Source organism: Enhydra lutris, unplaced genomic scaffold, assembly GCF_002288905.1.
Source record: "Enhydra lutris kenyoni isolate GAN:26980312 unplaced genomic scaffold, ASM228890v2 scaffoldscaffold8, whole genome shotgun sequence".
Taxonomy (NCBI): Eukaryota; Metazoa; Chordata; class Mammalia; order Carnivora; family Mustelidae; genus Enhydra; species Enhydra lutris.
The window spans coordinates 22,929,496-22,956,489 of record NW_019154092.1 but is presented as its reverse complement, the minus strand read 5'-3'; the positions used below and the strand labels follow the sequence as shown (position 1 = coordinate 22,956,489).

At 40.5% G+C, this 26,994-nt stretch overlaps 1 protein-coding gene across 1 annotated transcript in view; it reads left to right on the top strand.

The window, feature by feature from the left end:
- LOC111142447 (cadherin 2) overlaps positions 1-26,711 on the top strand; it is a 259,753-nt gene extending 233,042 nt beyond the window's left edge. Inside the window, exons 15-16 of the mRNA XM_022495596.1 lie at positions 14,618-14,782; positions 25,303-26,711. Of these exons, the coding sequence (XP_022351304.1) occupies positions 14,618-14,782; positions 25,303-25,509 (372 nt within the window). The 3' untranslated portion in view covers positions 25,510-26,711. The remainder of the gene's footprint in view (positions 1-14,617; positions 14,783-25,302) is intronic.
- The last annotated feature ends 283 nt before the right edge of the window (positions 26,712-26,994 follow it).

The following is a 26,994-nucleotide window of genomic DNA, read 5'->3' as shown; positions in this document are numbered from 1 at the left end:
TTGCATTATTATGAATAAAACTGCTATGAACATTCTTGTGTGCGGGGAGGGTTTGGTGCATTTCTGTTGGTATGTGCATAGGGATTAAATTTCTAGGTCCTAGAAGGTGTCTGTGGGCAGCTTTAGCACAAGCCTGCCAGTTTTCCAAAGTTGACCCCTCCCCTCATCACCATAGTGCAGGAGAATTCCAGTGGCCCTACATCCTCACTAGCATTTGGCTTTTTCCAGTCTTTCAGTTTCAGCCACTCTGATGGCATGTATCTCAGTATGTTCCTACTGACTCATGTACTGTTTTTTGTTTTTGTTTTTTTTAACTTATTTGATAGACAGAAACACAGAGAGAGGGAACACAAGCAGGGGGAGTGGGAGAGGGAGAAGCAGGCTTCCCACCTAGCAGGGAGCCCGATGTGGGCTCAATCCCAGGACCCTGTCCGGGGGATCATGACCTGAGCTGAAGGCAGATGCTTAACAACTGAACCACCCAGGTGCCCCCCATTTTGACATCTTTGCAAGGTTTCTGTTTGGCTTTTTTGGTCCACTTTTATATTAGTGTTGTCTGCCTTTATCTTATTGATTTGTATTAAGTCCTTCTATATTGTGAATATCATTTCTTTGTCAGATAAATGTGTGGTCAATATCTTTTCCCAACCCATTGCTTGCTTTTTTATTCTCTTCATGGTGTCTTAGGGTGAACAAAAGTTTTTAATTTTAACGAAGTCCAATATAACAGTTATATTCCGTTTGGGTTAGTACATCTATGTCTTATTTAAGAAAACTTTGTCGACTCTGAGGTAATGAATTCTCCCCCTAAAAAAATTAAAGAAAAACAAAAAATTTCATAGTGTCTTCTCGAAGCTTTATTCTTTTACCTATCACATTAAGTCTGTGATCTCTCTAATGGATTATTCATGTGCTATGAGATATTTATCAAAGTTCTTTTTTGTTTTCTCCCTTGATGTCCGGCCCTGCTACTAAAATGATAACCCTTCTCCACTGCACTGCAGAAGCCCACTTGTCACGAAGCAGGTGGTTCTGAGCATGTGCACCTGAGCGTGTGCACCTGCAGGCACAACCCTGAGTTGTACAGTTTGTTCTGTTTCACTGCCATCCCTCTACAATGTCTTCCTGTCCAGTTGCATCAGTTCTCCAACTGAATTCATCAAGATTTGCATTAAAGTGCTTAGTGGAATTTCTCCTTTACTTTTTCTTCCTTAAGAAGAACTAAACCATTTATATAATACTCTTACTTTCCAAGTAAATTTAATCCAAAGATTTTTCCATTTTCTTTTTCAAAACAGATTTTATTTATTTAATTGAGAGAGGGCATGGGTGGGGAGGAGAGGCAGAGGGAGAAGCAGGCTCCCCCATTGAGCAGGGAGCGGGAAGCAGGGCTCATCCCAGGACGCCAGGATCATGACCTGAGCTGAAGGCACACATTTCATGACTGAGCCACCCAGGCACCCCACTTTTCCGTTTTCTAAACAAGATGCAAATGCTTTAAATCTTAAAATTATGGTCAGTTCCTGAGAAGTACAGCTTTGTGAAATACATTCTATTTCTGTTTTCCATAATTTACATGTGACTCCCTGTTATACAGTCTTATTTTTTTTTCTGTTGACACACAATTTTACATTAGTTTCAGGTGTACAACCTAGTGATTCAACAAGTCTGTTAGGTTATGTTCACCACAAGCGAAGCTGCCCCCTATCACCATAGGACACTGTGGCAATACCACTGACACCATTTCATATACTGTGCCTTATTCCCAAGACTTATCCCCATGACTTGTTTCTTTGTAGTGTGCATTAAGTCTTTTTGGCAGTAGAATATGAATCATACATTTTTATTCGTTTTGGGGGGAAGATATTATCTCTTTACACAAGTAGCCTTCGGAAATGGGATTGCTGCCATGTTACACTTTAGACAAGTTTTAGCTGATTTGTATTACACGTAGGTAGGTTACGGAATGTGTGTTACGTCAAGCTGTGGATGGAGACTGTGCCATACGAGGCAGACATGGCTTGTCGTAGTCAGGCAGTGGTCTGCTTGATGTCTCAGCTGGACAATCCCAAAGAATCACCAGCTTTAGCAAAAGATGTGCAGGTCTCAGAGGGTAGTTTAGGCCATTGGGGAAGCCGGGTAGTGTCTGTGGTGACAGGTAAAGGCAGCTGAGCTAAGAAGGCTGTAAGACCCAGCCTCAGGCTGTCTCAGGCAACATTCGTGTTTCTCCTGCCAAGAGAGAGTATCCTTCTTGAGAAGCTAACTGATTAGAAAGAAAGCAAAGCAAAGCAGCCCTTTGCAAGGGTAGCCCTTATCTTCCCGGCCATTGATTAACATCTCTGGCTGTCTTAGTTCTGTGCCAGGACACAGGCCGCTAATTTCTCTAACAGAATAGCTCAGAAGCCTAAGGAAAAAATAAAACAACAACAACACATCTGTTTCTTTTGTCTTGTGTATAGTAGACTTTTACCAGCGCATGTCGATACTCTGCTCTGGTTTAGGTTGTCAGAACCCTAGGTGGGTCCCATGTTTGAAGTTAGCATTAGATGCCTTCTGGCTGTTGGACAGACACTTTTAGTATAATGTCTGTTCTCTTGTCAGAGGGCGAGGTTCCTTCTTTATCTGCTTGACTTCCCTACCATCAAGTCATTTGTTGGGTGGTTATCAAGTCATGTTTAATCGCCCTCATTAGTAAATGTTCATCAGTGCTCTTTTGGCCAGTGGGGCTGGGTGCAGATGCTGTGTAGCTTTTAATGTTCTTTGCAGTGAGTTCCCTCTATATTAGCATCACTGATAAAATCTGTACAATATCGCCAATGGCTCGCTTTTCATGGAAACATCCCTTTAGCCCCAGGATAGGAAGCAGAAAACGTTAGCTTCCTGTTCTTCAAAGCTTAGACTTAATTACAATTGCTTTTATATTAAATAAACATTTATGGAGTGTGTATTATGTTTACAACACTCACTGGTGCTCACTTTAAACAACCTCTGTCTTAATCACTTACCATTACACAGTTTCATTCTTCATAATGATAGCAAAACCTACTGTTCGAGGTACCCTATGGATTAGGCACTGTAGTAAGTGCTTTTTATACATTATTTCATTTGACTCTCCCACAGTACAGCAGAGATGGCACGCGTTAAAAAGTACGGACGTGGAGATTAAGTCCCTGTCCATCTGATTCCAAAGAACGTAGTGTGTTTCCCGGATCCTGTACCATCCTTGGCAACGCTCAGGTTCAACCAGGCGACTAAAACCGCACCTTTCATAATGTCATTTGAATTCGTCAGAAGATATCCCTTCCTTAAAATGGGCTCTGGGACATCCAGCAGCTTCCTCTGCTCTTGAAGTTTGACTTGGAAAATTTCCCATTCTGAGTTTGGGGCTGAAGGACTCCTATGGGGACTCTGGGTTTGTGAGAGAGGCTGCTACTGGCCACGTGGAGAAATTTCAGAGGTGACAGTGAGTGGACACTGGGATGGTTTGGGCCATGGCTGCTGGTTCAAAGGACGCATTAAGGGAGCAGTGCCCTCTCCACAGAAAAACACATGTAAGGTTAAAGCTGGTGCTGGTCAGAGCTGGTCTTGACAGAAAATGTGAGTGGCTAATTAAAGGTTCCACATCAGTGGTCTCTTGGACTCTTGATCCTTACTCTTCCCCTGTACCAGGTCTGTCTTCCCACACCGCTGCTGCTGAGTGTAACATCATCATCGGCCAGATAAGTGTCTCTTGGTTTCTTCAGAAGAGACCCAGCCCCTCTTGCACTCAGGAGAATTCACATTCCAGAACTGTGAGGACTCTTATCTGAATTCCCACATTTGTTGTCTTAAGTTTTAGAGTCTTGCCTTTGCATCAGAGATGGTTCTGAGCTCTCAGAGAAAGGGCCTGATGTCAACCTTCATGTTTCGGGGGGCATGTCTGACAGCTGGATTCCCTTTCATTCCAAAAGTTAGTTTCATTAACTGTGGGTAGGGAGGGAAGGTGTGTCTGGACTTTTTAATGTAGCTTGCAAGGTGTAGAAATTGAAAAAATTCATACCAATTTTGGATCTCCCAAGCCTCTCCAGAAAGTTGAAAGATCTAGAAACACGGCCAGCATTCACCCTTGACAACAATCACTGGAAACCAAATAGAGGCTTCTCTCTTTAAGCAAGGCAGATATATTCTGACAGTTGTTCTTGTTTTCTTGTTTTCATCCCAGGCTAGCTTTATTAACTTATGTTATAAACCAATCCTTTATAGAAATGTATTTTTGCTGACTCTGATTAAATTATATAATAATTATTAGACATTGGATTAACAAAAGACAAATTTCTACAAGGAGAAGATACCACAGTGTTCTGAAACCATGGAACAATTTTCTGTAGTGCTGTTTTGTTTTTTTAAAGAAAAAGAGGAAAAGAAAGTGGACTCACCATAAATATATTTAGATGTTAAAATAGTTAAAATAGGCCAACTGCAGTAACAAACTAAAATTTCAGGGACCTAAGCCTGATTGAAATGCATTTCTCACTTATTCCGTGGTCACTGGGTTTCAGGTCATAGGAATTGGGGGTGGGGAGGGAAGGTCCACCCTACTTCATGTGGCTTCCAGGGTCACCCCAGCCATCCATACCTGTGATCCTTGAATAACCAAAGGTCAAGGAGGATGATTTGTGGGAGATTTTTACGGGGTAGGCCTGGCACACATAACTTCCATTCTCCGTTGCCTAGGAAATAACCAGTTGGCTAGGTACCTAGTAAGAAGAAGAAGAAGTGGGTTCGGTGACCAGCTGGAAGTCTCTGCCCCACCCTGATAGGTACTTAAGTTTAGAGAATCTTTTCTGAGGTTCTTTGAGAGGAGTTTCCTCCTAGGGCCCTCCCACAGTAGAGTGCTAGCTCATGTGCATTGTTTTTGTGACTGCTGCAGATATGCCAGAAGGAGGTGGGCTCACAGGGGACACACAGGAGGTGCACAACTCATAAAAATGAGACGCTGTACGTAAGGCTTACAAAAACCAGGGAGGGCAGCTTTCCCTTACCTGCAGAATGTTCTCTGAGCTTCTTGGGATCCTAAAGTCTTTTTGATCAGGGACCAACACTTGCACCTGTGAAAACTCACATGCAATTTCAGGATAAAGGGAGTCCTAATAGGAGCTCTTTGTAGTGCCCCAGGATTCCAAAACCCAGAAGTTCCAGATGTAATTGCTGTATGAGTGACCATTGCATTTTTTTTTTAATGAAATTGATTTCTTATGTGATTTGTGGAAATCAGTATCAGTACTTCTGTAGCTGAGACCCCCAGAATCTCCATGGCACAAGAAACACTAAACTCAGTGGAATTTAGGTGCTTAAGATGGGATAAGAACCCACAGCTCCCATGAGCCAGGGCTTGGCTTTGAGGACTGGGGACTCTGAGGGTTGATGACTTATTTCTCCTCACATTGTCTCTCCCCTTTGCATGTCCAACTGCAGTAGGATTGAATGAACGCCTGGACCTGTGACATGTGACTTCACAGTTGCCTAGCGTTAGTCCATGGTCTTCACCGGCAACTCTGGTTAGCCTCCAAGACTCATCTCATGACCTCTTCCCTTGGAATCCCAGCTGAAACAAGTGTTTCTGCTTTGTGACCCACAGCATCCCATGTCTACTCTATTTTGAGCTTTCGTGTCTAGTCCTACTCCAGACCTTAAGCTCTGTGAAAGCAGGGATTTGTCCTACTCATTTTTTATTCATGTACCTAGGACACTTCACACCTGACATGTGTTCACAGAATGTTCATGCATTGGGCCTTCTTCCTGAACCTCTTAGTTTTTATAAGTCTGTCTACCGGGTTAATTGAACTAGTACATCCATGTTAACTTGACTTTCGTTCTTTGAAATCCCTGTTGTCTTCAGGAAGTGATGATAACATTCATAAACGCTAGCACTCATTACATACTTATGCTGGGTCAAGCTCTGTGCTGTGCCCTTAGTTTGCATTTCTTTTATAATCTTCCCAACTACCTTGTGCAGTAGACACTGCTATTGGTCCAGTGTTTGAACCCCAGGTCCATGTTGACTTGAGAGGCCAAACTCCTAATGCACTTGCCAGTGGTCATATGACAGATGTCGTATATGGTGTTGCTGATTTGTAGCACACAGGTGATACTGGCAAGACCAGTGAGGCTGGGCCTTTAGCCATGGTTTGTTAGAAGACCACTGGTAATCCGGCTTTAGAACAGAGAAAGAGTAAGACTCACTTAATTGTTAAACATGGCTTGCAAAATGGAGCACATTTTGACATTAACAAAGTCAGAATCTGGAGAAGCAATCTCAGCAACCAAGTTATTACCCCAAAAAAAAAAAAAAAAAATCCAAGTATACAATCTAGATGATAGGAGCTAAAATTCTAAATCCAGGCTGGATAACTAGACAGAGGGATGGGGTACAGGTAGAAGAAAACCCCTTGAGAGCAAAGGAGCCATTCCCCAAATCAAGGGACCTTTGCTTGAGGTGGGGTGGTGGGGAGATCTGTCTCCATGTACTTTGTGCCAATCTCAGGATCCAGCCCTGGTGTGGGCAACCAACCCAGGCCCTCTGACTCAAGCAGAGAATGAAATTATATAATTTAACCATAGTATATTTGATTCTCCGAGATAATTATTTTACAAAATCTTTCTGCTGTGTAAACAAACTGACAGATGGCTGAATCTGGACACAACTGTGGAGACCATTCCACAACTGTGGAGATTGTATTGTTGGCTGAAGCACACTCTTGTTACGTTCTCCAGTTATTTGTCTACGTATACCCACCTGCAAATACGAGTATATGTTAGTTATGCAAAGGCTGATACTGGTTTCACAAGAGGAGTTTCACCAGGGATTGTATTAGTACATTGTCATTCCCCTTGTGCTAGCTCTTCTCAAAATGATTACCGGCAGGTGACACACATCGGTAGGCTACCAGCGCCATATTCTCAGCGTGTCTGGGCCCATTCATTCCCCACCAGGCATGAAGTATTTTTAATGTGCGTGTGATTTGCACCTGACCTTTTATTTGTTATTCCTGTCACTTTGTGTGAAGGAACAAAATGTTTCCTGGAATTCATTTTAATATTCATTCTTCCTGACTAATCATAAGTTTATTAGATTTAGTTTTAGAGGAATAGAAAGTTACCAATATCCCAGTAATAACAGTGGTAAGGATTTTAAATGCCAGCTATGTGTTTACACTATGCCTTGGCCGGGGTTGGGGTGGGGGGATCTAAGACACTAAGTGGCATTTGCCAAAGTTTGGTCACCTGGCCAGATCCACCCACTGCCTGGTTTTATAAATAAAGTTGTGTTAGAATACAAACATGCACCTTGTCCGTTGTTTCCGTGTTATCTGTGTCTACTTTTATGGGGTAGCTGCAGAGTTGAGAGCCTATAATAGAGATTACACGGCCCAAAGATACTAAAATGTTTACTCTCTGGCCCTTACTAAAAAAGTTTTGCTAACTAAACCCCTGAGGGGTTAGAGGGTATGGAACCCTCAGTAGCATTTTGTCTGAAGTTTGAACACTCTTAAGGTTAGCACAGGACCTTTATAGAACCTGCCCAAGGTCATCCAGTTGGATATGGTGAAGTCAGGGTTTGAAATCAAGGCATTTTGATTTCAGACTCTATCTTTTGCAATCACTGTAGTACACTCCCTTGATGTGTACGTTTATCTTAAGCAATGATTAGTTCTCCTTAGGAAATTCCAAAACAATGTGACTTAAAGTGGAGGAGGATTTTTGATGCTCTGTCACCATATTCCCAACCAAATCTTGTCATTTCTTTACTCCCTATTTTTAGGTTTCCTCCAAGATAGAATACTAGGTCAGACTAACATCGAATGACTTTGATCTTGTCTGAATGGTGACATTTGTATTTTTTGTCAAAATTTGGAGCTTGAGGTGGGAGCGTGGCCTGAAGACGGATTTAGAAAGTATACTGTGTGTCTCCCAGGCAGACATGCTTGAATGGGTTAAGAAGTATAGGGCTATAACTGAATTGCGCTGAAAGGGTGGGAAATGACAAACATTAGTATAAAAAAAATAAATGTCAGATTTCAGGAGCAATGTCGTCTTTCTGAAGCCCTGTTACTCTGCTCCATGCTCTAGGCCCTCACAGCCACATCCTTTATTCCTCCAGCAGCTCACACTTTCCCCTCCCATATTTTTGTAATTGCTTATATATGCATTATATTAGTTTTCATCATTTTTTAATGCATTCTTTTAAAAGTCACTAGACTGAGAGCTCTATGGGCAACTGTGTCTGTGAGGCAAGAGACTCTCCAGAAAACTATTTGTTGAATCAAATCTAATGGAACGGTATTTGCAACATCTTTCCAAGAGATATGCCGTAATTTTACAATAGGGACTAAGCTGTGATAAAATTTCAACAATGTCAGTTTTCTACAACAGAACCATCATTTTGCACCAAAGGGTGAAACTTCAGCACATTCAAAATTCTGGAGACCGAATTTTGAGAGAATTTTGAAAGAAGCTGTGGCAGGGCAGCACTAACAGTAAACCATGAGGCAGAAACAATGAATGTGTTCCCTCTTCATGGGGACCTGGCTACGTTCCTGGTGGGAAGTGGGAAACTAGTCCTCTAGTGAGATTATGATGTATATGAAAGCAGAGAATAGAGGTCCTTCAGCTGTCCCCAAGTTATTTTATCTCTGTAAGGCTCGTGATTCAAACCAGAAAAGCTTTTAGCAAATCTTTTGTTTTCAGGGGCTTTCATAATCTGTAGAATCTACTTAGTCTTCCACATCATTTCGCCTGGGTAGGGAGTTACCATCATAACTATATTTCACTGTGGAGGAAAATCACGGAGTATCGTCATTTACATAAAGCTTGCAAGGGTGTTTGACTTACTTGTCAGCAGTGGTATGGTAATGTGTTGACACCTTATCACTATTTTATTCAATTATTTTAATGCCAGGAGCTATAGAGGGTGAGATAATAATGTTCTTCTCTTCCATCTTCCATTCCTTTTTGTGTCTGTCTGAAGAGTTTTTGCCTGTGCCACAGTCAGCTTTTTTTCCAGATAACTTTCTTTTTTTTTCCCTTCAGAATTTGGTCCATTTACTTTCATGTTAGTATTTTTACTTCTCTCAGTCACTCAATCTCAAACATTAGAAATGTTTTCCTTATCTATATGGGAATTTGAAAGTTCCTTGCCTTTGCTACTATAAAAGGAAAGTTTTCCACTTGCTTAGGAGATAGGGAAGCTGGCTGCTGTGTTCCTTTTCTCTTCTCCCCAGTGGAAGCTGATAAAGGACCGAGAACTTTCAGTGCCTCCCTTCCTGCTCCCCACCACGGGCTCTCCGCACAGGCCCTCCTGATGTCAGACCTAAATCCTAAATGAAGAATCCTAAATTCTGACTAAAACTCAACGAGGCACAGTTGAACCAACTGCACAGGCCAGAGGGCTAGATCCCAGCGCCTAGTTAGCTTAGCATAACCTCCCTGAACGCCTCTTCTAGCATGGGAAACCCCCTCATGTTCCCCACCTCAGCAAACTGTCCTGTGCATGTCTTCACGGCCCCTGGGGCAATGATATATATAGCTTTTTTTTTTTTTTTTTTTTTAATTTCACTTGCTCTGTCGGTCTCTTGTTTTATCCTTCCACACTGCTTACCTGAGTCTGTGACCTTGGGCAAATCATTAACCTCTCTGACCTATGGTAATCAATGGGATAGAACAACACGCACTTGGAAGGATTTGTGCTCAGAGTATGTGAGGTTATCACTCGAGAAAGCATGTCGTGTCATTCCTGATAGATGACGGGCACCAGGTGAAGGTTGGTTTCCTTCTTTCATAGGTACCCTGAGCTGAAAATGGCATCTGGCACTCAGTAGGCTCTCCTTAAATACTTGTGAAACAGTAAATGAGTGTTTTCATCACTCTCTAAACCAGATTTAATTGCACAATTCTATAGATGCTGCTAGCAATGTAGCTTCTGATTTTTTTTTTTTTTTTTTTTTTAGCTCCCTGAAATTTTTACCTCGGTTCCAGAATTTCTATCTATACTGATGCAGCATTTTAATTTATTTAAACATAACCAATGCCTTAGGGTAGATTCGTGGTATCTTTACTGAACCAATTATAAATCATTGCAAGTCAGTGGAATTTAACAAGAAAAGCCAAAACCAGAGTTAGCTGCTAACTAACTTTTTAGTAACTCTCCCATAATTGTATCACCCTTAAGATATTTTAAATCATAGATGGACAAAAAATTAGTTAATTGCAATGTTAATATTCTAAAAACCATAATTCCATGCCTACTTCTAATGGTTGTTACCAAATAACCTATGTTCCAAATATTTTAAAACAAGATTTTCCTTGGCCTTCATTTGAAAATTCAATTTTTTCAGGAAGTTAATATTGCAAATAAAGGTTGACAATCATAAGAGAATTTTCAGATCTACTTTTTCTCTAGAGAGTTTTAAGATCAAAATAAAAGATTTCTTCTTGGATTGTTTCTTTGTAATCTTCAGAAGTAAGACCATGAACCCAATGACCTTGAGGATGTTTTCAGTCTCTGTAATTGTCTTTCTAATTCTCATCCTACATGTTGTAATTTGTGTGTTTAAGTAAAGTATTATGGGATTGTAAAGATGTATAATTTAGGAGGTTTGCACAGAGTGACCCCTTATCAAAAGGCTTAAAATTGGACCCTCAGGTTAGGACCTCTGCCATATAACACAGATGGATGTGGACAGAAAAACCTGTCCCTGTGACCTGAAGACATTTCTGCGCACTCCTTAGCATTATCAGATTTTTTTATATTGCATGCTTGTGATAGGCAGGAGAAACCATCACAGAGAAATGTTAAGCCACCCATTTTAACCCAGTTTCTAACTTCCCGTAAATCAGTGGTTTTCTGCCTCTTTTTTTGATACCATCACAGCTGAGGAACATGACACGTTTCCATCATTGTGGGGGACTCACCAGGGCAATGAATCTCAGTGACGGGACTTGGTGGGGAGGGGTCCCATTGCATACTGATGGAATAGAATGCGATCCAAGGCATGTTTCTTAAATTGGTTGCTCTTTTGAACATTTGGCATGAATATCATCGCTGAGACTTTATTCAGCACATTTTTTAATGAGCACTTTCTACAGGCTTGCCATTTTGATGGTGGAAAGGACGGAACAGCACTACAAATCTTTGAAGGCTATTCCTGCTCTCTGGTTCTTAAGGTGTTAGGAAAAGGCTATCAAAAGAAAGATAAAAAACCTATAAATTAATATGCTGTTATATATATCCCTAATAAGTGAAGCAGACCAGGTGGAGATGCTGTCCTGGTCCGGAGGAGATAGCTGCAGTCAGGTCTAACAAATTATGTCAGAATTTAAGCTCTGTTTTGCCAGATCATCCCATTATCAGGTGAACTATCCCTATGTCTAAATGCTGGCAATTTATTAGAAAAATTTTAAGGCACTGCTAGCCAGTCCAAAATCATTCATCTTTGTAACCTTTGGATATAGTGGAAGCCATATAAGCAATCAGGGAGCACAGGTTCTTTCCAGGTAAGGAATAGTATGAGCAAAGCCCGTTTGCTTCTTTTGTCTCTAGTTATGCCCAGGAAATTCCTATACAGAATTATCATATAAGATACTGAGTATCAAGGAGTTTGTCACCAGGTGAAAGACAGTCCTTAACCATAAGATTCAATTATTTAATTTCATGTAATTCAGAGTTTTTATAAAATATTTTACACCCTCAGCATAAAAATATTTATTAACTCTTATCAGTATACTTACAACCTGTTTTTCTCTTCTTATGTAAAGCTTCAGTCATAGTCAGGAGACACATGGTTTAATCCCACTCTATTATACCTGGGAGTTATGCAGTTAAACATGACCTAGGAAAATATGCTTCTGGTGTGTAAGCATCCAGAGTTCTCTAAATAAATCCTTGTTTTTATTTTGTATAGCATTTTAGCTTTTCAAAGGCCTTCACATCTGTTATATCATTGTATGTTTCCAAGATAGTCTATAAATTGCTCATAAATCCCATAAAATTTAAAATGGAGCAAATTTGTGAACAATCGAGCTGTTTGCACTCAGGTTTTATATGGAGAGTCTGAAGTCCTCTATCCTGACGAGAAAACAGCATTCCCATATCTTTGCTTATGCTGTTGATAATCCCAGAAGGGTCTCTTCTCTCTCACACGTAGATTGTTCAAGTTTCAAACCTCACACAGATTTTCTCCTCGAGCATTTTGTACTTTGCAATATACCAAGTTTACATGGCCTGTCCTGCCCTGAGCACCTGTTTCCTCACGTCCCGTAGCCCCTTATACAGTCGTGAGAGGAAGGGCTTTTCCTCGGTGCCTTCAGTGGTTAGGTTAGCTGAATCTCTTGGTAAGGAGTTGTTTCCAGGACGGTGGTCAGGAGGAGAGTGTCTCAGCTTTCCTGGCCCTCCATATTCAATCTACCTAATCTGTTACCTTTTTTGTTTGTTTGTTTGTTTGTTTTAAGATTTATTTATTTATTTATTTGTGAGAGAGAGAGAGAGAGAGAGAGAGAGAAAGCACACACACAAGCAGGCAGAGTGGCAGGCAGAGGCAGAGAGAGAAGCAGGCTCCCAAGCAGGGAGCCTGATGCGGGACTCGATCCCAGGATACTGGGATCATGACCTGAGTTGAGGGCAGCAGCTTATCTAACTGAGCCACCCAGGCATCCCTAATCTGTTACTTTTTAACTCCGGCCTCAGAGCTTGGACTTGACTCACTTTCCTAGGTGACTGTCAAAGAGCGAGGCTTTGAAGTAAGGCTCACATGCATCAGTCGGGCCCTGTCTCTGAGTCTTAGTAGATTTGGGACCAAGAACGTAGTTACTTGGGTTATTTGAGATTCCATCTCAACTCTTACGTGGGGATAATAAAGCTGACGATCGATCAGTGCTAATCAGAGGATGATGTGAGGGAACACATGTAAGGCCAGTGCCAGTTAGGGCTGAGTATTCAAGTGTTGAATAAATCAAAACCACTATAGAGATATTTCAGATGGTGCCAAGCTGGTTTTAGACAAAAAGATGAACTATGAAGAGTCCCAGAAAGTCTGCACTCTCTGTAAATGTCCACATTAAATTGGAGAATCTTCTATCATCAGAATTTAGGAGCTTGAAAACTACAAAGTATTTGCCCAAACCCAAAATACTGATGCATTTCCACATTATAGTCTGTTTCTTTATTCCTGTCTCACTGGCTGATGTTAAAGCCAAAAATAGTTCTGAGGGCCCAAACTTGGGGGGCTCAGAGCATCCTTCTTCATGAGTGTTACTCTGTCCGTCTGAAAGTGGGCAGGCTGGTTTTCTGGAACATTCCCAGAGCGCTGCCCTGGAAGAGAATCTACTCCCCTTCACCTCACACCATGGGACCAGAGATCAACAAACTTTTTCTGTAGAAGGCCTGATATAAGGCTTTGTAGGCCACCTATAGTTTCTGTGGCATATTCTCCTTTGTTGTTAGTGTTGCTTTAGATAACCCTTTACAAAAGTAAAAGTCATTCTTTGAGAAGAATAGGGAATGGGTCCCATGAAGCTCACTGTCATCATTTGCCAACTCTAGACCACTGAAAGGAAGGAGGAGTGATCGGTTTTGAAACCTCAGTGAACTAATGCCTTTCTTTAAGGAAAACACATCAGCATCATCTTTTTTTTTTTTTTTTTTTTTCTAATTTTAATGTTAAAGACATTGTAGGAAAGAAAAAAGTCTTCCTCGACCCTCTCAGGGTCCCTCTCAGGGTCTGAAAATTAAACTAGCAAAGATGGATGAACAGAGAAAAGCATACACATTAAACTTTTAAATATGTTCATGGGAGCCTCACAAGAGAATGTAGACCCAAAGTGTCCAGAGTGGGAAGCTTTTATACCTTTTAGACAAAGAAACAACACATTTCTAAGAATTGACGGACCAAAGGTTTGGGTGAGGGCTAGTAAATGGTGAAGAAGTAATTAGGCAAATAAAGGTTAGTCTAACTAGGTTTATTGGTACAGATTCCTTGGCCCCAAAGTCTCTGTCTCTGATGAAAAGAATGTCTTCCTTCCACCAGCCGGTACAGGGATGGGACCTTTCATGTGGGAGTTTTTATGACCTGTTTCAAGGAAGAAGGGCAAGGGTGAGGGGAGTTAGAGTGACCTTCCTACTTGCTGTTTGTGCTGTTGGCTTTGTTTTTTGTTTGTTTTGTTTTGTTTTTTAATTATTCTTTCAACTTGAAATACCTAATATGTGAAGGTGTTCTAAGTTAGGGTAGTGGGTCTCGAACCCCACATTAAGTTAGTAGCTTGGCTGCTATGGTACCGTTCTATCTTCTAGGCAGTTTTTAGTCATTTTAGAGTGGGGCCTTATCTCACTGCTGTTTTCCATTGGAAACTGATGAGAAACATAGGAAAGCAGATGGAGCACAGACTGTAGGAATGAAAAGCACAGAAGAAAGAGCTGTGTGAAAGAAATATTTAATCATAACATGAAAAACTCATGGTGGCAACTTTTCCATTATGTTAAATTTCACTCATTTCTATGCATTCTGGGTATGTGTTTAAAAACAAAGGTTGTAATTTTCCATCTTTATGCCCATCTACCATGGGTTTTTGATTTTGTCTTTTGCAGGATTATGACTTGAGCCAGCTCCAGCAGCCTGATACCGTGGAACCTGATGCCATCAAGCCTGTAGGAATCCGACGATTGGATGAGAGACCCATCCACGCTGAGCCCCAGTACCCGGTCCGATCTGCAGCCCCACACCCTGGAGACATTGGGGACTTCATTAATGAGGTGCAGAGATAAGCTCACTTTCTTTATAAGGGTGTTTATTTTATGCTAATGGTTAGCTATATGTAAACTAGATTGCTTGGAATACAGCTATGTGGTTTGTTAAAGCACACTTGATTTTCTTGATCTTCTCTTCGTGTTAAAGCAAATGTGGCTTCAATAACCGAAAGATATAATTGGTTTGATGGGCCAGAAAAGCATATCTGTCAATTAAAATTCTGTATTTGTAAATGACATTCATATACATATCAGTATTAGTTACACTATCTTCAAAAGGCTTTTCTCCTAGATTACAAGTAATAAATAGACTAACACTGTTATACTGTATTCTAATTTCATTTATTAGCATTGATGAATGTAATAATAGTTCATTTTCATTTTCCTCACACTGTACCCTTTGGATCCCACAAATGTTGAGAATTCAGTGCCTACCCAATGACTAGAGTTCCATCAAATGAGATTAGTAGGAAGAGGAGCTAAATTAAATATTATGTAAGTGATTTAAATACTTGTCTAGTTGAGGAGTTTTAAGAGCTTCTATAAGAGGCAGCTAATTCTCTGTTGCATATAACAGATATGATTCCCACTGTCAAAATTATTATGGGCATTCTTTTATTTCATTACTGACCACGAGTTCTGCTACATTTAACACTTAAGTTTTGAAGTAAAATGATTTGTGCTGCTTCTTTTGATCGTGTCCATAGTTTTACTGCAATTCTCCTTCTGAATGTTTAGTGTTAAGTATAAGAGAGCAATACCTATTGATGTCAATTGCGAGTCTGTGGTGGGACTCCTATTCTCTGGCCATGTCTTGCCACTGAGTATCTCTAAGATCAGAATAGGTCTCAGGGCATTACAGGGTGGAATACTTCGGTCATATATCGCCTTCTGTCATGTGCTGATAACACTCTTATTTCCCAGGCTTCCTTGTAGTCCTATATTATTTATACATAATCAGACTACTTTAGGTTTTTAGATGCAGTTATCGTTTGTAAAAAAAAAAAAAAGTTTTGAAACAAGCTTGGAGTATTTCTCTCCCTTTACAACTCTTCATTACTGTCTATTTTTTAAATGCACACTGCTTTCTGAACATATGCGTTCACTTCTGTTAAACAGGTAATAGGTTAATTTGTTTTAGTCACGGTTTGAAAACAGATGGAAGGTGAACCAACAGAGTCCCAGTAACTTCTTTATGTATAAAAATATGCCCCGACTTTTCCACTTATTTGTATAGAGACTTGGTTAGGGGATTGCAAGGAATTTTATATCTATGACTAGATAGATCTTTTTTGAATAGTTAAGAATGCCTGATGATTTTACTTCTTTTTTTTTTTAAGATTTTATTTATTTATTTGACAGGCAGAGATCACAAGTAGGCAGAGAGGCAGGCAGAGAGAGGGGAAGGGAAGCAGGCTCCCTGCTGGGCAGAGAGCCCGATGCGGGGCTCGATCCAAGGACCCTGAGATCATGACCCGAGCCAAAGGCAGAGGCTTTAACCCACTGAGCCACCCAGGCACTGCTGATGATTTTACTTCTAATTTAGCATTTGTTGTCACGAGAAATCGTTGCGTTAGCCCTGTGGTTGTGGGGTTTGAGATACAGTGAATCTTTTGAATGGAGGTGCAGGAACTGGGCTTTCTTAGAGCAAGCATTTTACCTTCAGTGTCGTTCAACAAATACTTAACGGAGTGTTCCTGCCTGTCCCCGAAGTGTCAGTATTCTGTGGGATTCCATTCCATCCATAGCACTGTTCTTTTCTCAGTGACAAGAGGTCAAGCGCTAGGTGTCATGTGTAAGACTATTGTTCCAATCTGACTCCTGCCCTCTTCCCCCATGACATTTCCTTCCAGGGCTGCAGCCCGTTGAACTATTTGCAGTTTCTCAGATGATCCCAATTTTGACTATAATGTAACTTCTGCAAAGCCCTTACCTTCTTAACCATCAATGAAACACCTCCTTAGCCTTCAGATTCACCTCAAACACCCCATTCTCTGTGAGGCCCTCTTTGATCCCTCTGGGAAGAGTTAACAAGACACTTCCTGCATGATAACCCTGGCCACGGAGGTGTAACTGTCGACATTTCTCTCTCCTGCGTGAGCCTGTGCCTGCTTTCCAGGGTGGGGGCTTTATCTTGTTCATCTTTTGAGTAACCTCAGCACCCAGTGTGGTGCCTTACTCTTAGGTTTTGTTGTGTTAAGGGATCCGCGTGCTGTGGCAGGTGTATAGGGCGTAAAGTGATGAGTACCGCCCGATTTGCAGTTGATTGGGATTTTTGTCTGGGCCTTTACTCTACTAGAGCTGACTAAACTTCAGAAAATAGGATATTGATTGTTTTAAGTTGTGTTGTAGTGCGTGTTTTCTGGTTGTGTCTACGTATGTATTCATTTGCCTTTTTTACAGGAACTGGATTTTCTTCCGTAGGTAGAGAAGATTAGTTAATAAGATTCAGTTAAATTCAGTTACGCAGCCCCTCAAATGGCACAGTAGAAAGAGTTCCAGTCACAATTTCCATTTGTAATTTCCTTTTCCTAGAACAGTGCTCAACCTAAAACGTACACAGCCTAAAAAGTAACTCGAGACCATAATGAACATGTTTCAGTACTTCTATGGAAAACTTGGTGCCAAACGACTGACTTGCAAATTAACTTCTAGAATGCAGTCAGTTCATAATTTGAGGATGGTCTGCCTTGGCTAAAAATGGCTCATTTTGAAATGATCTTGAGCTTGGTTTAGGGTCATTCATTGAGCAAATAACTATTGAACATCTCCTGTGTTTACATATTTGTACTAGTAATATGTAGAAAGAAAATAAATTAGACCTGGATTCTCTTTGTGCTTACTCCCTACTTTGCTGCAAGCACGGTCTTTGTACCAGGCAAACATTCTGGTATCCGACGCCTTCCTTTGCCAGACACCATTGGGTGTAATCCTTCCTTAGCTCTACAGTTTCATCTCAGCGCCCTCCCCGCCCCAAACCTGCATCTTACAGGCTAAAGACAGGGACTCTACTTCTGCCTCCCAGGCTCAGCTCGTAATTCCATATCCGTACCTGTTCCCACGCTGTCCTCTCTGCATAGAGTGCCCTTCCCCCTTTTTCTAGATGTTAGTTCCTTCATTAAGTATTTATCAACTCAGAGAAGGTCAGGCACACAGAGTTTGGGGTAGGCCATCCGATGACATCCTATCATACCCAGGACTCACCTTCCTTCCTGACTCCTATCTCAGGGTCCGCTTCTGCCTCCAGGGGAAGAGGTGCATGTGTCCCTCAGGGCAGTGTGGGACACATTGGTTTGGTGAGTACATGAATGCACTGGATCACATTTGGAAATGTTTCTCCAAATAACTACAGAATCCATGACTCTGAATGGGATTGTAAGATGGAGAAATGTGGACAAGTAGGAAGACCAAACATTCACACTAGAAATGCCGTACATTTAGACGTAGGAAGAAAGTCTACAGAGGTGAAGGTGTCACAGAAGAAACTACAATGAGAGTTTAGGAATGAGGTGGTCAGGTCTGTGGGAAAATTCAGGGGGTTGAAACCATCAAAATGCCTAAGTCAGGTAACATCAGATATACCATGTAGATAGTTCCACTTAACACACCCATGAAGACTTATTCATTATCTTTCTATAACTGGACAGATAAAAATACATTCATGGCAAGTTTTATTATTTTTTTTTTAAAGATTTTATTTATTTATTTGACAGAGAGATCACAAGTAGGGAGAGAGGCAGGCAGAGAGAGAGGAGGAAGCAGGCTCCCTGCCGAGCAGAGAACCCGATGCGGGGCTCGATCCCAGGACCCTGAGATCATGACCTGAGCCGAAGGCAGCGGCTTAACCCACTGAGCCACCCAGGCACCCCTCATGGCAAGTTTTAAAAGTTGAGGACACCTAGAAAGAATACAAGCATATTTTATAACTACATGTAAAATGCAAACAAATTTCTTTATCCCCAGGTGTTATTTGATTTAGCACAGTACCGAATATTCCAAAGTAAGAATAGTATGGTGGGATTATAAATGGAGTGTTTTTCTAATGTGCGGAGTAAGTAAGCTCATGAGAACATTTTCTGGTTTGTTTATTTAAATAATCAATGAATATTGCCTTGACTATCAAAAATATACTATGTTTCTAGTATGGTAGGTAGAGTAAAACAAATCACACATTTTTTAATTTCAACTGCCAAGTTTCATTCTATTTTGAGGTTTTTAAATATGACCTTCAGAGGGTGAAAAGTTGAAACAAATTCATTTAATCTCAGCCTGACAGTAGATATTAGCATACCTCCAATAACTTTACTAATCCTATATATTTCTTTATCTCAAAAATACAAAAACCAAGGACATATTTCTGTTAAAAGACCAACTTTTGATTGATAGTTAAAAACTTACAGAAAGTGCTTCTTAAATAACTTGCACGAAACTACTAAAGCATAGAACTTTTGCCTTTTTTCCAGTATTAAATTTATTTGTCCTCTTTAACATGTCTCTGTCCACTTCTTACAGCAGCCGGGCATTTGTTTGAGTTCAAAGCCAGCTGCCTCACCTAACAGCTCTGTTACCCTGTACAAAGTCAAGGGCCTTGTATTTAGCTTCTTTGATTTCCAGCTTTCATATATATATATATATATATATATATATATAAAATGAGGATAATAATAAATCCTCTTTTAAGATTTCTGTAAGGACCGAATAAGATACTCCACACAAAGTGTTTGGTATAGTGCCCATCACATAGTAAAATCTCTTAATTATTATCAGTGTTTTGTTAGTTATAGGACAAGTTACTGTTCTTCGGTTATAAATTAAACAAAGTCTCCCTCCAAAAAATTTGCTTTAGATAAAGTGAAATTCTCAGAAAGGGACATAGTAATGTTGGCATTAAGTCACAGAATTCCACTGTAATGTAAACCTAGTATACTTTTATGTCCACATGCATTTGAAATTGAAATCCTCACTTCTTCTGAAAGGAGTGTCTATGAAGATAAGCAAGGTGATGAGGAGAGAGCCTAAACCCAGGACAGCAGTCCCAAATGACCTTCTAGGATGCCTGCTGGATGTCAGGCACTGGGGTGGACAGTAAGATATGAAATGAATATCCGCATGCTTGGCAGAAAATGGTGTCACAAATGGTGTAACCAAAACATGGCAATGAAAGTCAAGGGGACCTTGGGAATGACCCCCAGTCATGACTGGGGGAAGTAATCCATGCAGTGAAAGTGACATCTTAATGGGCTTTAAATGATGATGGGTGGATGGATGGATGGATGGATGGATATAAACCAAGTGATAAATTATGAGTGAGGAAGTTTCAAACAAAGAAAATCACGTTTCAGCTTGCAGAAAATGAATATACAAATAACATAGGGTGCACAAAAACACGACATTTTTAGATTTGGGATTTTGGTAAATAATTTAGTTGTGGCTGCCAAAGTTGAGAATGGCTGAGATGGAAAACCTGCATGAACACTCCAGGTTCACTGAATGATCTGCTAAAGATTTTTAACTTGAGCCTACAGGTTACCCAGACCTCCAGCATTTGAGTAACGCTTTCTAGTTTTGGTTTATTTTTTTCCCCATATCCACACACCTCTTCTAGTATTCACTTAAACTTTTAATCAATTTTTAGTTTCATTTTTTAAATAGAGGTGATTGTTGTAAAGTGCTCATGCACCAGTAAAAATCTTGTGGCCCACCCCCAGCGGACCCCCTTCCTTACGCGGGAAACACTGCAGTAGGGGATGGAGAGCAATCAGAGTTTTACTTGGGGGAGCAACTTCAAATAACGTCTGAGAGAGAAACCACTAGTAGATTGTATGAAGCAGGACAAGTACTGGTGGCCGGGAGACCAGTTAGAGAGGCTTTTGCTGTGGTCCAGGCAGGATATAAAGAGGGTCCGAAATAAGGCAGGTGGCATTGAGCTAACAGAAGGCAGGATGAAAGAGAATCAATAGGATCTCTTTCCTCTTATATCCCTCATGTGTTCCCTCACTGAAAAATGTGGGTTTTTATAGCTCCCATAAAAGCATATCTCCATCCATAAAGCATAGGATCAGAAGTCTATAAATACAAGCTCAGCAAGAATTCAGCCGGAGCCACGGGCTCTTTCATTCTACAGAGACACCTCAAACTATAGAAAATAGTTCAGATTTATCCGGAGTTCAAGATCTGCCCCTCCAGGAAAGGTGAAATAGGCACCTACTCTGCCAGATTTAGTCAAACCAGGTGGAGAAGAGAAACCCATGCAGTTAGTTGGCAGAGCTGACAATAGTTCATTACCCTTCATGTGACATGGTGTCCACACCTAAGAATAAAGGAATCGCATAAAGGAGGACCAGATGGGTACGTGGCCCACCGGATTTCTCCCGCACATTCACTCTGCCTGTGTACCTGTCATTTTCAGTCTCTCCGAACCTAACTAGGATCTTTTTAGAATTACCAAAATAGGATCCAGAATTTATATAATACCTCATCCAGAAGAGTCGTATTTCATTCTCAGATAAAAATCAGTGCTATTCCAAGTAGAGGAGGCTTAGAATACTTAACTTTCAGCCTAGAAAGATGGCTTGCCTAAGAGTTCTTGAAAAGTCCAGGGATTGATTGATTGATTGATTGATTGATTTTTGTCTTTTGTAATTACTTAAGACCTGAGACAGTGTGGGAGGAAGGAAAGAAGGGAGGTAGGAAGGTAGTGGGAGGAAAGATGGAAGAAGGAAACAAAAAATGACCAGGTTGATCCAAAAAAACAAAGGCAGGAGCTAAAAGAAATTTAGAAGAACTGAATATATTTTAGAATCTCCGTAGTGAGTAGGGGACTAGATTTTCAGCAGTGTTTTGCTTATATTAAGGAGTTGAATTAGGGGGCTTACACATGCTATGAAGAGGTTCTGGTCCTTCCATACGCCAGTGAAGACCAGACAGTTTCCCGCATTCGTCCCTAAGTCTTGGTAAACACAGGCCATTGCTTCCTCTCCACTGAATCCATACAACACTTGACGCCCTGCCGTTGACTCTTTAGGACTTATAATTTTAGTCGTAACCTTTTCATATTTCCAGTTTGCTGCCGACACCATAAAGACTGGGCACGGCTCTGCATGTATTTCTATTTAAATTTTGAATCATGGTAAAAGCAGATGACCTGAACATGGTGACCTTGATCCGCCGCATCTCTGTTCTGCGCATTAGAAAGCAGTTTTACTGAAGGTCATGCTGGAAACGGAATGCAGGTCCACCCCACTTTTCAAACATCCGTCCGTCCGCCTTCTGCTGCTTCACTTCTGCGGAGGACCTACATCCGTGCTTGGTTTCACCAAGGAAATCCAAAGAAGGATTTGCTTTTATGAAAAAAGGTGGAAAGTGAAAAATAATGCACAGCATTTGTTTCGCAGGGAGCTGTTAGAAAGGCAGTGTGCACCCCAGGCAGCGAGAGCGCCCCGCCGGGCTCCTTCCCCAGAACTACCCCCAGCCCCTCGCAGCCCGCTGCTTGGCTTTGAACTGTGGCTCTGAGCATCTCTGCTTCATCTCCATTTATCGTGGGCATCTGTTAGCAACATGTGTTCTAAGGCACCAGAAAAGCCTCAGAGGCATTCTTTTTGGGGACTGGGAATGCTCAAAAAATGTCCTATATAAACGAATGGTAATTGCTTCTTCGCGTTCTGCCATTTCAGCTTTCGAAGGTTTCATCTTCATGAATGCTCTTTCTGAAAGCCTGGAAAACCTGCATTTGTCTTCAGAAACCTTATTCTCCTCATCAGGCTTTTCTTTGTTTTTTTTGATCTCCCCTCAGATCTTTTGGGGTCTGGCTCTTAGAGCGACCCAAGTTAACCCATGCTGAACTAAAAGAATCACCTATTGCTTACGTTTGCACTTGCTAGATTTTGTTGGGAAAAGGAAAAAGGGCGCATGCTCACCTTTGAATATAAACTCCGTGAGAACAGGGGTTGGATCTCGCTTCTTAATAGCTGTGTCCCCACCACTAAGCAGGATATGCAGTAATATACATATTCAATAATTATATCTTGAGTAGGATAAATAAACACAAATGAAGGGGCTTTGTTTGATTTTTACCAGCTAAGGCTACAGTAACTGACAACTCCCAAGTATTGTGGCTTACAATAACAAAGGTTTACTTCTTGTCTGAACTCTGTGCTCACTGTGGGGTTGGCAATGGCTGGGTCCCCTTGTGTCTTCTGTTTTAGGATCCAGGCAGGAGGAAAACTAGCTAGGGCAGTCTATTCTCCTGGGAGAGTGGGCAAGAGGGAACTGGTGGAAACCCATCAGATGGAGGTCTTACAGAGTCTCCTCTTCATTGGTGCTGACGTTGTTTTGGCCAAAGCCAGCTCGTAGCCAAGCCTGACAGTGGGTTTGGGAAGCAAACTCTGGCTCCAGGGAGGCACTTGTGGTAGTGTGGGCACGGGACCCACCTACAAGGAAAGGATAGTGAATCACTAAGGACAGTAACAGGGTCTACCACAGAAAGGAATTAGGACTTCTGAGAAATTGTAGTTTGTGATTTTCAGCTTTAGCAAAATTGCCTGGTAGCTTATTCTATAAATATGATAAATGAAGTCCTTTCTAAAATTATTTATGTTTTATACATTGAAGTAGTTTGCTGAAGATGTGCTTTTTTTTAATTCTACACTGGCTTTTCTGAGTTATACATAGTCCAACCAGACATGAGGGAAAGTGGTGTTTAATTAAATGGTTAGGATGGTTGGTAAGAGAGACTTTGGAATGGGAAAACTGGTAGTGTGTACTTTTCTCTCATTTTTGATGGAACTCAAGCAGCTGCCATTTTGTTTCTTAAAATAGAATGTCTTCACATTTTTCTTTTCTCAGGTTCCAAAGCAAAAAATTTTTCTCCAAACTTAAAAGTTTTTTTTTTTAGACTAATCTTCATTGAGTCCCAACAGAGCAGATACTGTGATGAGCCCATGGTGCCTTTATTCTATTTAGTCTTCATAATGATCTTATTATTGTTACTATAACTGCAGATGAGGAAACGAAGCCTGTAGAACTTAGCTGAAATCCCACAGGGATACTGTGTAGAGCTGAGGTGTCACCCAGCATATAGTGAGTGAGAGGTCTGATCTCTTCACCACTAACCGCTATAATGCTAGTCTTACCTTAATTCTCATGCTCTTTTGTTCTCTTCTTCCTCTATCACCTCGGAAGAATAACTAGGTGAACATATACAGATTAAAAAGTCCCACATATACATACTCATCAAATACATGTAGATTGGAAGGGTTGAATGAATATAGGACAATAAGGGAGGCTACCATAACCCATTAGCATTTAAGAAAGCAGAGTAAAAAGCAGATGATGGTATATCTTGGAGTACTAGAAGTGGGGGAAAATTAGAGAAAACACCAAAAGGGCCTAGTATTAAACCTTTAAGATTCTATAAAGCGTAATTATGAATTGGCTGGGGATACATGAATCATATATTAAAAAGCGTGTTTTTGCAAGAGTTAAATATATAGATAATAATTTTGTTGCTTCTTAGTTTTTTAACAGTCTTTATTTTAAATTTGCAAGAGCCCCCTGCCATATTTATACTACATACAGATATTAGATAATGACTTCCATAGGGCCTATGGGAACTAGAAGTCAGTCACTCCATTCTTAAAAAATAAGACCTGATCACAGTTTATCAATGAATGTAACATTTTATGTTTAATGAAGAACATAAATGATTTAACAAGTAACTGTCCTTGCATTGTAATCACATCTGGTCAGTTTTCCATTTTCCTTCATTTTTCTTTGATTTTCCTTCCAAATTTAGGTCATATATACCGCGTCCTCCTTGAACTCCTAGCTCTCAGTGGTAGTCTGGGGTTTTTTTTTCCTTATTTATTTATTTATTTATTTATATACTTATTTATTTATTTATTTTTAGCATTCTTATATTTGCCTAGACATTGTAGTTTTATTTCTTCTTTATCATTTATTTCACATGATACTACAGTAATACTCTTTATGCTAGATTACAAGCTTGTCGAGGGGCAAGGACCACATGGCCCCCATTTGTATATCTCTGCCTTTGCCTAGCATGTGTAATTCTTGTTCGTCAGAAGCTGTTGACTCTGACTCTGGATTAGCGTCCATGTATGACATGATTTCACAGCCCTCTGCATTATCTCATGTAACTTATTCCAGCAGTAATTACTCATTCAAGTGCACTGTTATACAGACGCATTACCAGACTTTGAGATCCTTCCTTCTGAGCCTCAAGCAGTTGGCCATTCCTTTCTGCCACCTGTCAAGGACATTCTCCCACTGTTCATCTCGGCCTCACCGAGCTAGACTTCCTCGGTTCTTTCCTGCAGAGGAAGGGCGTACGTTTCGTTTTTGTCCAACTTTTAAACATAGTGATAACCCCAATTTCGGCAGGTTGAAAATTTTTGCGGGTGGAGACTTACAAACAAGTGTCTCATCCCCCAGGACCCCTGGGATCTTCTTGTGGCTTGCAAATTCTAACCCTCTGTACATTCTTTCTTTGTCTTTCCCAATTGTAGGGCCTTAAAGCTGCTGACAACGATCCCACAGCTCCGCCGTATGACTCCCTCCTAGTCTTTGACTATGAAGGCAGCGGCTCCACTGCTGGGTCCTTGAGCTCCCTTAATTCTTCTAGTAGTGGTGGCGAGCAGGACTATGACTACCTGAATGACTGGGGACCACGCTTCAAGAAACTCGCTGACATGTATGGCGGAGGTGACGACTGAACTTCAGGGTGAACTTGGTTTTTGGACAAGTACAAACAATTTCAACTGATATTCCCAAAAAGCATTCAGAAGCTAGGCTTTAACTTTGTAGTCTACTAGCACAGTGCTTGCTGGAGGCTTTGGCATAGGCTGCAAACCAATTTGGGCTCAGAGGGAATATCAGTGATCCAATACTGTTTGGAAAAACACTGAGCTCAGTTACACTTGAATTTTACAGTACAGAAGCACTGGGATTTTATGTGCCTTTTTGTACCTTTTTCAGATTGGAATTAGTTTTATGTTTAAGGCTTTAATGGTACTGATTTCTGAAACGATAAGTAAAAGACAAAATATTTTGTGGTGGGAGCAGTAAGTTAAACCATGATAGGCTTCAATACGCTTTTGTTACATTGCATTTGCTTTTATTAAAACACAGAATTAAACAAACAAAAAGCAAAAACTCATGGAGCGATTTTATTATCTTGGGGGATGAGACCATGAGATTGGAAAATGTACATTACTTCTAGTTTTAGACTTTAGTTTTCTTTTTTCACTAAAATCTTAAAACTTACGCAGCTGGTTGCAAATAAAGGGAGTTTTCATATCACCAATTTGTAGCAAAATTGAATTTTTTCATAAACTAGAATGTTAGATACATTTTGGTCTTAATCCATGTACACTTTTTTATTTACTGTATTTTTTCCACTTCACTGTAAAAATGGTATGTGTACATAATGTTTTATTGGCATAGTCTATGGAGAAGTGCAGAAACTTCAGAACATGTGTATGTATTATTTGGACTATGGATTCAGGTTTTTTGCATGTTTATATCTTTCGTTATGGATAAAGTATTTACAAAACAAAGTGACATTTGATTCAATTGTTGAGCTGTAGTTAGAATACTCAATTTTTAATTTTTAAATTTTTTTTTATTTTTTATTTTCTCTTTTGTTTGGGGAGGGAGAAAAGTTCTTAGCACAAATGTTTTACATAATTTGTACCAAAAAAAAAAAAAAAAAAAAAAGAAGGAAAGAAAAGAAAGGGGTGGCCTGACACTGGAGGCACTACTAAGTCTGTGTTTTTTTTAAAAAAAAAATGAATAAAAAAAAACAAGCTTTTAAACTGGAGAGACTTCTGACAGCAGCTTTGCCTCTGTATTGTGTACCAGAATATAAATGATACACCTCTGACCCCAGCGTTCTGAATAAAATGCTAATTTTGGATCTGGTGACTGGTTTGAACTTTTTCTTTTCTACTTGAGCCGCTATAAATGTTGTGAAAATCCCAGGTATTGGAGTTTTGTTGAGAACAACAGTTTCACCAAAGTATGCATTTGTTCTTGGGCCACTCAAAACTGAAACCCTTAGCGTGGTGACCATGGCCAGGGCGTGACAGAGACACTCACCGTGGATCTTACCAGCACGGAAGAAAAACATCCGGAAGAGACTATGCTCTTGGTGGTATACAAAGGACGTTCGTAACTTCAGAGAACTTTGAATAATTCTT